Source organism: Leiobunum rupestre, chromosome 3 (genome assembly GCF_980474605.1).
Source record: "Leiobunum rupestre chromosome 3, qqLeiRupe1.1.hap1, whole genome shotgun sequence".
In the NCBI taxonomy this organism is placed as follows: domain Eukaryota; kingdom Metazoa; phylum Arthropoda; class Arachnida; order Opiliones; family Sclerosomatidae; genus Leiobunum; species Leiobunum rupestre.
The window spans coordinates 69,127,479-69,144,939 of NC_143386.1; the positions used below are offsets into that span (position 1 = coordinate 69,127,479).

Genomic DNA, 17,461 nt, shown 5'->3' on the forward strand with positions numbered 1-17,461 from the left:
GGTATTTTTTAAAGGTTAAATCTTGTTTTAGCGCAGTCAGCCGAGATTAGAGGGTTAAAGGGTAGACCCTGTGGGTGGTCCACTTTTTTAACGACCTATATATAGTTCTGTTAATTCAAAGGAGATAATTTAACGTTAATTGCTTTAAGAGCTGGCGGTTCGTCAAGTGGCTCTCTGTGCTTTGTTGATGGTAAGGTTTTTGCTTCTTGTAAATACATTTGGTGTGGATATTTGGATATCTACGATTTCTAACGCAGTCAATGATTTCTTGGGTGTGCGAGTCATTATATGATATTGGAAATTGGACGGCATTGGTCTTTTTCATGTGGTATGCGTCACAACGTCAACAGGAAGTGAACGAGTCGTCCACTACCAGATATCTACGGTATCTTCATCAAGGGCGAGTGTTGAAATAAAATGAGCGTTAAAGATGCGGCAAGTATTTCGTAAGAGAGTAATTCCAAAAAGCCTCTGTAGATATTTCTTTCATTAAAATTTGCTTCGTATTATATTTAACTGATAAACTTGTTCTGTAAAAGGGTTTAATTCAATTGTGCATTGTTATAGTACGTCTAACTTACTGTTGTAACTACTTAACTTATGATATTCTGAATAAATTAAAATTGGTCGTTTCGTCTCAATTATTTTAATTATAATTAAAATTTTATACCGGGCGGCATAGAAATGGGTTAATATTTTTAACAAATAACTCTAAATTGCGGAGATATATCTTTAAGGGTTATCTCGATAAATTAATACCACTAGGGACAATTCTTCCGAGGAGAGGTATATTTTGGCTTGCCAACTTGTTTAAACGGCTCTAAATCAGTAAAATGTACAGTTAGTTCTGAGAGTATATCCACCAAATCTACACGTGCTATTGCTGCCTGGGTCTCGAACTTTGGTTCCTAACGGACTTTCTCACGTCCGGGCAATAAAGATGTTTATTTGTGGGCCAGAGTGGCCCCAATAAGTTAGCCCCCCTCTCAATAAATCTTAGAATTTTCATTCGCGATCGAATGCGACCTTGATGCGGCAATATGCGAAATCAACAAAATGGGTAGCGACATAACTGTTAAGTTCGAATAATTAAAACCAAAGGGGGGGCTAACTTAATGATAGCCCCCCTTTCAACTATCAACGCGGAAATACTACCAATAGAATGCGACCTCAATGCGACGTCATGCGACACCATTAATTTCGAATGCGACATCTTAGTTAACAAGATTATCACGATCGAATGTGGGGAAGCTAACTTAACGCCGCCACCCTCCCTATATCAGTCAAGGCTTCGAAACACCCTTATTCGACTGCGACCTCAATGCGAAGTCATGCGACACCATTAATTTCGAATGCGACATCTTAGTTAACAAGATAATCGCTATCGTAAGTGGGGGGCTAACTTAATTCCAAGATAAATGTTTACGGTATTCGTCTTAGTATCAATTTGCGATCGCATCGGGTGGGATCCTCCTATATGACAGGCGGACGTTCTGCCAAAGAACCACCGACACTTATTACGCTTCATCGAAAATTAGACATTCAGCTTTATCGGAAGCGTTTATTACAAATTAACAGAGTATTAAATTTAGGTTTTTATTAAAATATAATTAAATTTTGTGTTCCATTTAAGTAATTGCATTGAAGATATTCTAATGTAGCGTCTTCTCTGTTGATTAAAAACAATGCGCCGCCCAGGTTTCGAACCCGAGCCCTCCTACATGACAGGCCAAAGTTCTACCACAGAACCACCGATACATGTTACGTTTCCATGAAAATTATAAACTCAGCTTAGCGGAAGAGTATATTAATGGTTTTTAAAGTCTACATTTGGTACGTATGAAATTTTAATGGTCAAATCTTGTTTTAGCGCAGTCAGCAGAGATATGAGGGTTAAAGGGTAGAACCTGTGGGTGATCCACTTTGTTAGTTTGTGTTATTAATTTACGGGTTTTATTATCGTTTTAAATATAGTTGTAATAATGCAAAGGCGTTTATTTAACGTTTATTGATATATGAGCTGTTGTTTAGTCAAGGGGCTCTATGTGCTTTGTTGATGGTAATGTTTTTGCTTGTGAATAAATTTAGTGTGGATATTTGGATATCTACGATTCCTAATGCAGTCATTGATTTCCTGGGTGTGTGAGTCATAATATGATATTGGAAATTGGACGGCATTGGTCTTTTCCATGCGGTATGTGTCACAACGTCATCTGGAAGTCAACGAGTCGTCCATTACCAGATGTCGAATATAGTTATTCTACGGTATCTTCATCAAGGGCGACTGTTGAAATAAAATGAGCGTTAATGATGCGGCAAGTATTTGGTAAGCGATAAAAATTCAAATACCCTCTGTAGATATTTCTTTCATTAAAATTTGCTTCGTATTATATTCAACCCAAAAAACTACCCCAAAGATTCGGACACAGCCTTAAATCAGGCAAACAATATTCTTCCTTGAGCCAAATGGTTTTCATTAAACTATCAATTGTTTTTTATCCGTGAGGTGAGAAACTTTAATAACAAGGGGAAAAGTTCATTAATGTCCTTTTAGAAGTAAAATGAGTCTGAAGACAAAGCCATTTTAATTTTATTGACATGGTTCCAAATAAAATAAAAACATATTGTCGTTACGAACGATTTTAGGGCCCGGTGCAGAGACGTTTTTAAGAATCGCAAAATAGCGATTCCTCGCTAAATTAACAAAAAGGGGGCGTGGTTTCGTAAAATCGTGAGCTTCACGAAAAATCGGTGTGCAGAGAAATCGCAATCTTAAAATAAACAGGAGTACGTTCTGTTTATTTTGCGAGAGGTCTACGGCAGTCGCTAGCCGCTGAAAAGTTCGCTAAAACATGGGCGCATTGTGGTACGCAAAGAGTTCGGGAACGCTTTTTACCTACTTTAATAAGATAAATAATACAACACGGTAGGTCAGAATCTTTTAAATTATTAAAATTGAGTTTCTAGCTCATTATCGCTTTCCGAAAAATGTTTTTGTGGAATTATTGTCAGAGCCAAGGCCTATCCACAATCACGATTTACGACACACTAAAATAACCCCACCACTCTTAGCAATTTTACAGGTAAGAATAAATTATAATAGGGAATCTTATACATATCTACTTAGGGTGTATTCTAAGCCTTGGTTTATTTATAGGTCCTTATTTGCTGGTAGCATATGCAGAGGCCTGTGGGTTTTAAGTTTTTTTAACTAATAAGTCAGTAATGACATGGTGAATTTGTTCAGTGTATCAAAGATCTTTAGCTATCAACCTGCGTTTATACCAATTCATCTACTGAGAAGAAACCTTTCCTCAGGTAGACTAGGAGTTGCGATAAGAGATGTATTAGAATATTTAAGTTTATTTGGCATGCATCAAGAGCGTACCGAGCCAATTTGATGTATTACCTTAAAAGTGTTTGTCAGTGAATTGTACATTATATCATTTTCTACAATTTATACCTTGACTGGGCTATGTAAATGCCAGATAATTAGGTAGAACAACAACTTATATCAAAAAGCAGGACCATTGTTTTACGTGTGATCAATATAGGATATTTAGCTAGAAATTGCTTTAAACAATTACCAATTTTTGTACACTCGTGAAATTGCTGTTTAATTTATTTATTTATTTATTTATTTATTTATTTTATAACTAGATTTATTTTAATTGCTATCAGCTACGTTTTGAAATAAATATTTTCCCAAAAACCAAATGATAGGCTCATTTTCTAATAGAGAATCATTTTCGGAAAATGTTGGCTTATAATAGTAATGAATCTTATTTTCATTCGTTATTTTATTGGTGTGCACACCATATTATAAAAATATATTTTTAAAATAAGAAAACCATTAAACTGTGTAATAAATGCAACCAATTTAATAAATAATAAGAGTAAGAAAATTATATAATCAGAAGAAACTAATTTTCATGCACTATTTCATTGCTTTAAAAATATTTTGGAAAACCTCTCATTCTTCAGAAATTGATTTGCTGCCTTTCGAAACACGTCTCTGCACCGGGCCCTAATTTATCATAATTAAAGATACAAATATCATAAGATTTAAAAAGAATGCTTTTAAGTTTGTCTAATTCGTTCTGTGGTTAATATTTCACGTGTAAGAACGCTTATTGGGTTAGAAGTTCAAAGATTCAATCGTTCGTCTATTTGGTAAAACCAGGAATTTGTATCGACAACACTACCCACTAAGAAGGGTACCGAACAGGCGAACTTTTAAAGCTGTAAACCAGAGCCTACGAGAGAGCGGGCAACTTCAGCCGTGTCAGGAGAGAGTGCAGAACATTCCACTTGACGTGGAAGAACAGGTAACTACCTCGGTTTACAATTACTTTTTGGTTATGCTTTTTAACATTTTCTGATAAAATGTTAGGTACTTACAATTTTCGATGTTGATCCTGGAACAAGTACCCACCAAGGTCTGGATGACTTGAACGACGCCGACTATCCTAGACGTACCAACTTATCTCAGTGGTTTTGGGACAGAGTTATGAATGACCCACAGTATTATCCTAACAGCCGATGAGGCCAATTTTTCCCGGAACGGCATAGTCAATTTGCACAATAATCATCAATGGAGCCAAAATAACCCACATGGAACTATAGTCACAACTCACCAAGATCGCTTTAGCCTCAACGTTTGGTGTGGCATTTTCGGAGATTATCTAGTGGGACCATATTTTATTCCGCCTAGGTTATATGGAGAGTCATACCTACGATTTCTTCAGGAATCGTTACCAGAGCTATTGGAACTAGAGTTCGAATGTGGTTCTTGCACGATGGAGCGACACCACATTTCAGCCGCGTAGTGCGAGATCACCTTGATGCAACATATCCTTTTGGGTGGATAGGACGAAGAGGAACCATTTCGTGCCCCAGCAAACCCAACATCATCCCTCCAGTGTCATATGGACAGTTCGCCGGTGTATTGCATTTGTCCGTATGTTGTCCCGAAAACCGGATGGAGATAGAGATATTGACGTGACTCGGAGGTTTAAAGACGAGCAAATGTCTGATTTTTTCAGAGCTTAAGTACGTCCCGTGCACAAGTACTAAGACATCCGTCGGATTTTTAGTGTACATCCCGAGCATGACTGCATGAGTGTACGTTAAGCCTAAAGTATTTACTATCGTTAAATATCAGCTTAATCGTGACGTATCAAGGACGTTCATTTGAGATCTTGTATTTCTCTTAGCCGTCTATCTACAGACTCAGACGCCAGTCGATCTGACACCAGTCTTTTAGGAATCTACTGCTGGTTGAATCTTTGAGCTTCTAACCCATTTTTTAGGCCGTCCATGCAATAAGCGTTCTTGGACCAATGTGCCATATTAGCTACAGAACGAATTAGACATTTTTAAAACCATTCCTTTAGAATTTTTATGACATTTGTATCTTTAAAATTAATAATTAAAATCGTATCAATAAATTAGAATGGCTTGTATTTTTTTTCAAACTCATTTTACTTCTAAAAGGACATTAATGAACTTTTGCCACTTGTTATTAAAGTTTCTCGTCTCACGGATAAAAACAGTTGATAATATAATGAAAACAATTTGGTTCAAGGAATAATATTGTTTGCCAGATTTAAGGCTGTGTCCCGTTTTTTGGGAGCCCATATCTCTGAAAAGAACCACTTTAGGACCCATGTGTATTTGACTTTTTTTACTCATAGAGACCCATAGCATGCATATAGAAAGTTTCGGTACTCTTACCCGTAACACCATGTATTTTTGTTTATATTTTTAGTTGTAAAAGTTTGAGATTTATGAAGAGTAACTCAGGGAGTAATTGGGAAGTGTTTTAACATAACTCTGTAGGAATTTTTAAATCAGCTGGCTGTAATACAAATCCTATTTCATAGGAATAAAATTTGTAATATCCTGGAAATGTATGAACCGTAAACCTCACTTTGGAAAATGGAAAGAGAGATGAAAATTTCTATGAATTGTTATCTTCCAGTATTTTATATTCTGGAACTTCATTCAGCATGGTAATAAGTACTTATTTATATTATGGTGAAAAAATTATAAAGTGTGTGTTTCTTTAATTTCTAGCTTGAAACACCTTTTGAATTGCTTAACCTACAGTGTGATAGTTCTACAGCTTTGCACAAATACCAAAAAAATTGCTACCCTGCTGTCATGAAGTATTGGGACTCGGAACAGGTAAATCAGCTAACTCGTGGGTGCTGGGTCATTACTTTTATTTTTTTTTATTCCCCCTGTATAAAAACATTTATGATTTTTTAACTAGATATCGTACTTGGCTAAGCAAAAAGATCCTTTGATGATACTTGTAGATGCAAGACTCGACTCACCTCAATTGTACCCTAAATTTCATCCCAGACCTAGTTTTTAACTATATTGGTTCAATTCTAACCTGGATATTTTACCATATTCTAGGATTATCTTCAAAGCAGTGCTCGTGCTCTGCTGTAGATATGGCTACGCGAAAAATTATTGCAATTGAATTTGCTGATACACGTCACACTGACAATAAAAGTGTGAAAATGGAGCCTTACCAAAACATTTACGAGGTTTTTTAACAAACAGATAGAAAATGTATTAAACATTATGTCCCTGAAATTTTTATAGTTATTGGTAAAGTATTTAAAATGTTACGCTACTTTTTCCGCAACCGACATCAAATGGCTTCAAAAATTTCTTGCAGCGCCAAAAGACTGAAGCGGTTAAAATTTGAGAAAGGGCGGCGTGTAAGTGTTGAAGATAAAAAGCGTTATCGGCTTTTCTCGTTTAGTTTTTTTTAATAGGTTAAAAAATGTGTATTGTAAATAAGATATTTTTTTAATCACTAATCTTATCTTACTATTTTTTAACCTTATGTGTATATATATTCGCTTACAGCGTTTATTATTACCGTCACTCCTAATATGTCGTTCATCTTGTAAAGTATTCATTCTTAATAAACGTTTGTTTTTTTTAAATCACTACGTTATGATTTCTCACTAGTTTCATTAGTTAGTTAGTGTAGTGTAGCTTTGCTGATTAACATTGGATTTAAAACTCCAATAGGTTATGGGCCCAGCACGCTCCCACTGCGCCACTACTATGCTGATGATCTAGTCTGCTGTATCCCGGTTTCAGTTACCATCACCATAATCCGTATCCTGTCAGCAGTTCCCGTTAGTAACCATGGATAGTCTTTTTCGTCAAGACGTCGAAAAACTTTCAGGTCCAGAGAATTGGAGGAGTTGGAAAAGACAAATAGTCGACATCCTCACCGTTCGAGACGTATACGAGATTCTTACTGGCGAATGGATTGAACCTACGGAACCGGTACCTGGAGCAACAGCAGCAGAGAAGTCTGAATACACTTCAAACAAGAAGAAGTACTGAGTGGCGTTCAGCACGGTCCGTGGTATCCTCTGGTCAACCTTATCCAAGAAGGTCCAAAACATGATTACCAATTGCGAGACACCAAAGGAAATGTGGGACAAGCTGCTCGAAATCTTCGAGCAGAAGTCTTCAAATCGTCTTCGAAAGCTTCTGGCGCAGCTCATGCGAACTACGAAGTCACCGGACGTCGACATGGCCACCCACATTGCCCAGATGTGTTCTCTCTGGACAGATATCTTGTCAACGGCAAAGACAGAAAAGGACGTAACGTTCGACGATTGCATCCTTATTGCATGTATTTTCGAGTCCCTACCGCAGGACGAATACCGTGAATTTGGTATGCTTTGGGATACGATGCCTACAGAGAAACAGACTGTCGCAGAATTAGAACGTCTGTTAATCGGCCGTGCAACTCGAGAGGGCGACGCGTTTGGAGATTCCTCTGGTCTTATGGTAAAACGCAGTAACGGAAGTTACTCTGGCACCTCAAATGAGAAGAAAACCGTAAGACGTAAGCAAAAATGTACTAATTGCCGGAAGCTTGGTCACATGGCTGAAGACTGTCGGGGACAGAAACGAGCCTCTAGAAAGACGTGTAATGACGACAGCAACCACGCAAGCATTGGGGGTCTGATTGCTGCTGACGGTCTCGTGGCACGTTCATCATCTGAAGAAGCCTGGTACTTTGATTCGGGTGCTACACAGCATATTACGAACGACGCCACGGAGTTCCTGCATTTCCGAAGGTTTGCTACACCAGCAACTCTTCAGATCAGAAACAAAATGCAGATGACAGCGGATGGTGAAGGAGACATCAAGTTTCAGTTCCGCATCGGAAAGAAACTATATCAAGATGTCGTCCACAATGTCTGGCACATTCCCGATTTCGCCTGCAACGTTTTCTCATTAAAAAGCGCCATGAAGAGAAACAAGAATCTGGAGTTCAAAGTCACAGCAAGTTCTTGCGGTCTCTATGAAGTTGTCGGAGGCAAAAGGAACCTTTGTGTACCTGGCAAGGTCGAGAGTCTGTATCGTCTGGATATTAAAGTCATGCAGCCATCATGCTCCGCTCACATCGCAGCAGATCCGAGAAATGACCGGAAAGCAGATCTCCAAGTCTGGCATGAACGCATGGGTCATCAGGATAAACGGCATGTAGCAGCGACGTTACGGAGACTCGGATACGAAGTTCTAAATCAGACGTCTGACAAGCTCTGTCAAGGGTGCATCTACGGCAAGATGACTAGGCACAGTTTCGGCACTCGTTTGGAGAAGGCTACGAAACCAGGTGAAAGGATCCATTCAGATCTCTGGGGACCATCACCAACACCGTCCATGAAAGGGAAGAAATACTACCTCCTATTCAAAGACGAGTATTCCAGTGTTCGAGCCGTATATTTCCTAACGAAGAAATCCGAAGTCGTCAATTGTTTCAAAGATTTCCTTGCCGAACCCGCGATCACACAGTACAAGAGCTGGTCACGGATAGTGGAACTGAATATGTCAACGAAGAGTTCCGTTAATGGACGTCTCAAGAAGGGTTACATCACCACAAGTCCATGCCATACACGCCTGAACAGAACGGGGTCGCTGAACGAGAAAATCGTACGATCATGGAGTCTGTAAGGGCCATGTTGCATTCCAGATCGGGCTTGCCACCGAAACTCTGGGCTGAAGCGGTGAACACAGCCGTCTATGTCCTGAACCGAACAGCACCAACATGCATTGCTGGGAAGACGCCGTTTGAATTGTGGACAGGGAAGACAAACCCATCGATCCAGCATCTGCGTGTCTTTGGCACTGAATGCTTTGTCCACATACCAAAAGAGAAGCGAAAGAAGCTGTCTCGGAAGGCGTATAAAGGTTTCCTGGTTGGCTATGAAGACAATGCAGACGGATATCGAGTTTATGTTCCAGAGCTGGACGACGTACTAAGATCTCGAGATGTCAAATTCAATCCCGAGACGTGCGTTCCTGATTCCTGGATTCCTGTCTCTGGGGAGTCCTCCAGCCAGGGCGAGCAATTGACCGACGATTTCGTTTGCGGAAACTGGCCTACCAGAGCCACCAACTCATCAAAAGACGGACCAACCAGAGCCACTAATGTACCATCGGGCATGCCATCCAGAGCTGCCGACTACTCAAACGACGAGACATCCAAATCCGTCGAAGCGTCGGAAGACGTGGCTACCGGACACAATGAGGCAACAATCTCTGACGAAATGTCAGACAACCGCTCTGAGAAGAGTGGTCCGGTACTCAGAGATCGCTCAACTCTCAAGAAAGTTCAGTCGTGTCATACCTGTCATCCAACAAATAAAGCCTTCCTGATCTGCGACACATTACCACAGACTGCCAGCGAAGCACGTTCCAGTAACGAGTCCGCAGAATGGCAGGAGGCAATGGCAGACGAGCTTACAGCAATGAAGAAACACAACGTCTACGAAAGGGTCGATCCTCCACTTGGTCGAAAAATCATTGGAAACCGTTGGATTTTTCGTACGAAGCATGATGAAGATGGTACAGTTATCAAGTACAAAGCTAGACTCGTAGCTAAAGGCTTTACGCAACGAGAGGGTGTCGATTACGATGAGACTTTCGCTCCGGTCGCTCGATTCGAGACTCTACGAATATTCTTCAGCCTAGTCGCCCAGAAAAAACTTCATCTACAGTAATTCGACGTGAAGACGGCTTTTCTGCATGGCAAGCTATCTGAAGAAATATACCTACGTGAACCCGAAGGTTTCAACGATGGAAGCGGACAAGTCTGGAAGTTACGGAAAAGTCGTTATGGTCTCAAGCAATCCCCACGGTGTTGGAATGAACGAGTCGACAAGTCCTACGTGACCATGGTTTCAAAAACGCTGATGGAGACCGATGCCTGTACATGCTGTCCACCAACGCCATTTTCTTGGTTCTCGTCCTCTACGTCGATGATGGTCTTATTGCTGGAAATAATACCGAAGCTGTAGACGAGTTCCTTTCCAACTTCAGTGATGAATTTGAAATCATCACAGGAAGAGCGTCAACCTATCTTGGGCTGAAAATTGATACGTTGAAAGACGGGTCTATATTTCTACACCAGAGCGCCTATGTCGAAAAAATCCTGGAGAGGTTTAACATGCAGAACTGCAAACCAGTAAAAACTCCCACCAGCAGTCCAGACACTACCGATCAGAGCAGAGAGTTTTTCGAGTCAACGACCGTATATGCCTCAGCCATCGGAAGTCTCAGATTCGCAGCCACAGGAACACGACCTGATATAGAGTACGCTGTTAATCGAGCGTCACAAGCTATGGACAACCCCACAGTCGCCGACTGGAACTGGGTGAAAAGGATCTTTCGATATCTTAGAGGGACCTCTACACTTGGTCTCCTATTAAAGGCAGGCGATTCTATGACAACAAATCCTTACAGCGACTCTGACTACGCCGGCTGTGAAAAAACGAGACGTTCAACATCTGGAATCGTATGCTTAATTGGTACCACTCCAGTCACATGGGCGAGTAGAAAGCAACAATCCACTGCCCTATCAACCACAGAGGCTGAACTGGTAGCTGCCACTGAAGCGGCGAAAGATGTCGTCTGGATTGAACGAATCAAGTCTTTCCTGGGTCTCAACGTAAACGATGATGTACCCGTACTCCGAGTCGACAATGCAGGGGCCATTAAACTCATCAGAAATCCTGAGTTCCATCGCCGAACGAAACATATCAGTATTCGTCAGTACTACATTCGTGAACTGGTCGAAGAGGGCGTCATCGACGTTATGTATGTCCCGAGTGAAGAACAGCTGGCCGACATTTTCACTAAGCCACTACCTAAAGAAGTCTTCACCCGCCACCGTCAGAATCTCAGTTTACGACAGTACGAGAAAGTCGTCAACGAGGGCGAGTGTTGAATATAAAAAGCGTTATCGGCTTTTCTCGTTTAGTTTTTTTTAATAGGTTAAAAAATGTTTATTGTAAATAAGATATATTTTTAATCACTAATCTTATCTTACTATTTTTTAACCTTATGTGTATATATAAAAACTTGTTGAGGTTAACGGTAATAGTTAGTGTAGGGAGCTGTTGGCTCGATCACGTGGCATGCAGGGCTTGCCACCACCCTCCTACGCAGTGTAACCCGGCCACCTGAATTAAAAGGCTTCAAAAGTCGCTTGATGACTTAGGCCTAGGGTGGTGCCTTGGGTATTAGCCTAGCTGATTATTATTATTATTATTATTATTATATATTCGCTTACAGCGTTTATTATTATCGTAACTCCTAATATGTCGTTCATCTTGTAAAGTACTCATTCTTAATAAACGTTTGTTTTTTTTAAATTACTACGTTATGATTTCTTACTAGTTTCATTAGTTAGTGTAGGGTAGCTCTGCTGATTAACATTGGATTTAAAACTCCAATAGTAAGGCATATTAAAAACACAATTAACTACAATCTACCAATATAATAAGGTTAAAAAGCCAAGGAGAATGTCGTAGAAGACGGCAGTTCCGACCGAAAAACGATAAAACCGGGGAAAAAATATTTCTTTCACAAGATGGCGCTGCAGGTAGGTTCAACCAAGCGGTTCTGAGATTCTCGAGTCGGGGGGATAAAACTCGAAATTTGGTTGCTAATAATAAATCAAATACTGGAAATATTAACATGAAATATTTTGAATAACCATTTTCGGACGTCCTCTATCCATTTAAATGGTTTTTAACCAATTTTAGGGTGGTGACAGTTCTCGTTCAAGCGACTCATTGCAAAACTAGAGGAACACTGTACTGCAGCTGAGGTTGTAACAGATGGACTAATCAAGTCTATAATGAGTGTAAGATTATAAGTTACTATTTTCGTGAAAATCTATTATAATTAAAATTAAATAATAGTGCTTCAGAAAAAGTTTCCCCATATCAAGCATTCGCATGATTTATGGCACGTGACAAAAAATATCCGTAAAAAAACTTTTAAAGGTGACAATGGAGAGAAAATACTAAATTGAAGAAGTGCTTGAGTACATTTGTTTATTTTCTTAATTTCAGATTTCATAAGAAAAGCACTGCACTGACTTAACATTCTGGATTGATGATGTTATAAATAATTTTTGGTGGTGCACAGAAAATTGTGGTGGTGATGAATATCTATTACGAGTAATCAGCTGAATGCTTCAACCATAATTAGTTTTTTACTTCTTACATTTTAATTTCAGTCTTTGTGGCTTTCTCTATTGAACCACGTTCAAAATGAACATGAATGGCCCACTGGCAATTGTTTTCACGAGGATCTCTCCAATGATGAACGTGATAAGCCCTGGTTGTTAAACGAGTCTGTAGCATTTGAGAAACTCGACTCAATTGTGCGTGATAAGAATTTCGTTAAAGACTTGGATGATTACGTCAAATTTAGGTATTGTAATTTTAAAATTAAAATAATAAATTTATGGTTTAATTAACGTGTTATAATAGGCACACAGGGCCATTGGAATCTTTCTATAGCTTGATGCTGAAATACGCTCCGAAGAGATTAAATTTCCGATACGTATTTCTTGGTTGCACTTTGATGGCAGCTTGAAAAATAGCTTTACTCATTTTGCGTTACACTTGCCCTCCGCATAAATGAAACAGTTCCACCGCAAGACGTTGACCTCCTTTATTCGGCTGTTGCATCCATAATCCCATTTCACTTATCTTTTTAATTTGTTTCTTCATAGGTGGAAAGGCTATATTGTAAGAAATATTATAGCAGTATTGGATTATAAAAGCAATCTAGGTAGAACGCAAGCCAAAAAAGGAGGGACAATTAAAGTGAGTTTATTGAAAGGGCTGTGTGATTGAGTTTTTAAGTACTTTTTTTCTTTTACTATAAATAACATAGTTATAAGTATGTCTAATAGCAATTGTGGTTTAGTTCAACACAGAGGCACCTACTGTCTGAAATATGGTGCTGGAATTTTCTGTTTTTGTTGTATTCGTAATTGGTGGAATAGAATTAACACTTTCAGCAAGATTTTGGTTTAGCAAACTGTGTGACCTGCTAATATTCTATTTAAACTTCATGCCCGAAGGATGATAATATACTAATTTCCGAAAGCCTTGTTAATCAACTTATACCTTTGTTTCCAAATCAAAGGACTGGAGAATATTGCAAAACGTTTCTGCGGCTCAAATCCCCCCTAAAAAAAGATTTATTCGTATTTGTCAACGGATTCGGAGGCTGAAAAGAGTTTCTTGAGAAAAACTCTCAGAGTAGTTCTATGTAGCCACTTTGAGGACCCACTTGAGGATGTTGGATTGGCAGCTCCTACCGGTTTGGCTGCTCATAACATAGGCGGGGTTACTCTGGATCGTTTGCTGATCTTGGCGGTTCAAGGCTGTAGAGCAGCAAAATTTTGTAAATTAAGTATCGATTCCTTGCGTGTAATGCGAATTTCAATGGTCTCTTCGGTCGGTTGGTGGAATTAATTTATTTCGTCAGTGTTTAAAATTTTATGAATTAACAATTAATAAGATACAACTTCCAGAAGCTCTGGTAGGGCTCGTTGCAGAAATTCCAGGTACGACTCTCCATTCAATCTTGGCGGAAGGAAATAGGGTCCCACTAAGTTGTCTTCAACAATGCCACACCAGACGTTTGGGCTGAATTTTTCTTGGTGAGCTGCTACCACAGTTCCGTGAGGGTGGTTTTGGCTCCACTGATGGGTATTGTGTAAGTTGAGAATACCATCTCGCGAGAAAAAGGCCTCATCGAATGCTAAGATGACACTTGGAAACTGCGGATCTTCTTTCACTCTGTCCACAATCCACTGACAGAAGTTGCGGCGGTGTGGATATTCGGCTTCGCTCAAGGCTTGAACTTTCTGTAAGTGGTAAGGGTGATAACGATGACCATGAAGAATTTGCCAGACCATCACGTGATTTACACCGAGCTGTCATCCAGCTTGACGGGTACTTGTGCTGGGGTCATCATCGAAAATTGTCAGTACCTGAAGTCCGGGGTCGAAGTAAGTACATTTCCAAATTAACACGTCGTTTTATACCGAAAATTGCAACATCACTAGAGCATCCTTTACGATTGAACGTGTTCATTAAAAAATAATTTGTAGATGTATTCACAAAACCCTCTTTCTTGGCGTAGCTTTGAGTGTACGAATTTTCCACCTCCACCCCTTCCATCCCACTGATAACCCTTCCGAGTTATTTCCGGCTTCAGGTGCAATTTTCGATGATGACCCCAGCACAAGTACCCGGAATTAATTTACATTTAAAACTATTTATTATCCACTTGTCCCTTCTGGGCCGCAACGAATGTCTCAGGTCTACCTATATATCATCTTCTTTACTCGGCACAGCTGAGCTTTTTCCTATATATTTTATCGTTGATAAGTAAAGGATCCATTCTAATTGCGCTGCCGCATGACAACACTGCTAAAGGTAAATGAAGAATACATTTGAAATTTCCCGTGGCCGGAATTTATCATCGTTAATTATTATAATTATTTACTTTTAATATTTATATACTTATACCAAAATAGTTCACAGTTTAATAAAGATAAGAGGGGGGATAGACAGTCAATTTTTCGTAATAATTCGATAGCACCTTACAAGAAGGGCTGTGCGAGTAGTGGTTTTAGGCAATCGAGTCGGGTAACAAGTATCAGAAAATTTTTCGTCGAGTATCGAGTCGGTTAATATTTTTGTCGAGTCGGGTAATCGAATATTCGATTAGGTCAAAAAATACTTTATTCGAGTAGTTGAGTAGTTAAGAAAAACGTTCGGGCACTCGATTGAGTTTTTTGGGTAATTATTCATAATGGTATTTTCGATTATGTATAATTGTATTAAACTTGATATATGATAATTGATAACGAATTAATGATTTCAAACTTAAAAATTCCTAAATAAGTTGACTGATTAACTGTATTGAACCTTTAAACTACTAAATTGATACCTAAGTAACCTAAGCCTATCGGCGCCATCCGAACTCAAGGAGAAGAAAAGCCATATAGTAATGTAAGAACATAGCGTTGAAATTATTGCGGTGGAAACACAAAATTTTGTAAAATACTCGGCGAATAAAAGAGTACCCGAACATTATCGGAAAAATAATAACACGACGAATTCATCAAGGCCGCTTATCCGAGTATTCGAGTACCAGAATATGAAAAATTTCGATGCTCGATAATGGACGAGTATAGCATTTTGCTTAATCGAGTTACGAGTTCTGGTACTCGACCTAAAAATATGACGGGTACTCGATGATGATCGAGTACTCGCACTGCCTAGTTACAAGATGCACCTCCTGTTTGACCAGCCGTGATTCTATATGTGTTGGTTGTGATGGCAGTCGTTTGAGACTGGTCGAAATGCCTCTTTCATCACAGTAAATATCATGAATTCGAGTGTGGCTCGGGAAGGTTTTTTCGTCGCTACCTGGGGTTTGGTGGGGTTCTCTCTCCAGAGCGTGACGTACTCTTTATTGGCGCACTAATGGTTTATTTACTGTTCAAAAAAATGGTAAGCAGTCTCATTTGGGATTTATCATTTTATCAAAGTTCTGTTGTGATGCTTGACATGACCACCAAAAAATTCCAGAAAGCCCTATACAAAATAAAATTCCAATATAACTAACGAAATATTTCGTAAATAAGAAATCCGACTCTGCGAAACTATAATGCGTGTCGAAGTTTTTCCTTTGTGAATATTTAAAGTGTAATAAAGTTTACAAAAACTCGAGTGTAAACAAAATCGGCGATAGTCACCCACTAACCTCAAGTAGTCTTTCTTGACAGTTGCAGCCGTAGAAAAAGAAAATTAGAGTACAATTTGGGCAAAGCTATAAATCATTACCCGCTGAATTTCTCAGTTGACCACAGGCTCTGTTCATCTCAGTTGGGGTAAATTACGATAACTGACTCAGTAAAAACGAATCGTTCTCCATCTTCTGGTGGAAATGCGTAATTAAATTCAGAATGTCAAAAGAGCACAAAATAAAAGCTTATTTTAAATAAGCGCGCTTTGCTATCATCTCATTAACAAACTTGTTTTCAAAGCTTTAAATTGCCTTTTACAATCTTCCATGGAGTCCCCAAAATTATATTTATTGCTTGCCCAGATCGGATTGTCTGGTTTATGTACCTTTGGCTGTGGAACTTCCTTTCCGATCGTAACCTCAGGGTTCAACAGGATAACTTTTTGTCCGCCTCTCACTCGGTCAAAAAGGGGGGTCCCTTAACACCACATTCTTCTTACTGGCAACCAATGATGTCGGCCTAGATCTCCCGCGCGAAATTGATCAAGGACTGAAAGCGGATGACCTGGCCTTGTGAATTGAGGCTTTTACGTTTGGGGCTTCTGCGAGATCGCTCCAAGACAGCCTTAATTTGGTGGGATACTTTATCGAACAATGGTCCATGACCTAGAACACTGCCAAACTAAAATGACATTTCCATATCTACTCTATCGTGTCAAGATGTAAGTCTCGTATGAACCTCTTAAAGCACGCTCCTCTGTTTCTGGCTACCATGCACGATCCTCCTTCCCGGATTCTTCCCCCAAGGTGGAAGCATCCTCTCCAATCTTGCCTTCACACCTACTCTCTTTGCCTGGTCGATTGGCTTCAGCCCCTGCTTCCGGACGCTATCTTATAACATCTCAGCGACTCGCCACTACTGCCATTGAACAGCTCCTCCGTCAAGATTTGGACGTGGTTTGTCCGGTGGGCCGAGTCCTCGCTGTTCACTACTGAACTTACTCAATACTTCTTCCAGAAATTTTCCACGCTCGCCCGTCCTTCCTCCCTGGTACTCTTTACGGACGCAACCAACCTCTTCGCCTCGGAATACGACTAGCTAACCTTAACCTGGACAACTCGATCACACTGAGTGGGGGCCACGACATCTCCCGTAGTGAAATCAGCGCCATACTCAAGCACTCGACCTTGCCTCGGACTGGCCTCGACCTTGCTTCGGACTGGCCTCTGACTGGCCTCGGACTGGCCTCGGACTTTCCTAATGGCCACGTTCGCTTATGCACGGACTTCCCTTATGACCACATTATCTTATGCACGGACTTTCCTAATGGCCATGTTCTCT

General features: G+C 39.8%; 1 protein-coding gene across 1 annotated transcript; it reads left to right on the top strand.

Moving 5' to 3' along the window:
* Window positions 1-7,440: 7,440 nt before the first annotated feature.
* Window positions 7,441-8,903, top strand: LOC149954467 (uncharacterized). Its single transcript, XM_090169915.1, has 2 exons — window positions 7,441-8,531; window positions 8,687-8,903. Exons 1-2 carry the CDS (start codon window positions 7,441-7,443, stop codon window positions 8,901-8,903), a joined length of 1,308 nt encoding a protein of 435 aa, XP_090026041.1.
* The last annotated feature ends 8,558 nt before the right edge of the window (window positions 8,904-17,461 follow it).

Excerpts from the sequence above, each read along its gene's own strand:
- LOC149954467 (XM_090169915.1), top strand. The coding sequence starts at position 7,441 with ATGATTACCAATTGCGAGACACCAAAGGAAATGTGGGACAAGCTGCTC. Across the intron at positions 8,532-8,686 it reads ATGGGTCATCAGGATAAACG|ATCTCTGGGGACCATCACCA; the intron begins GCATGTAGCAGC and ends GGATCCATTCAG.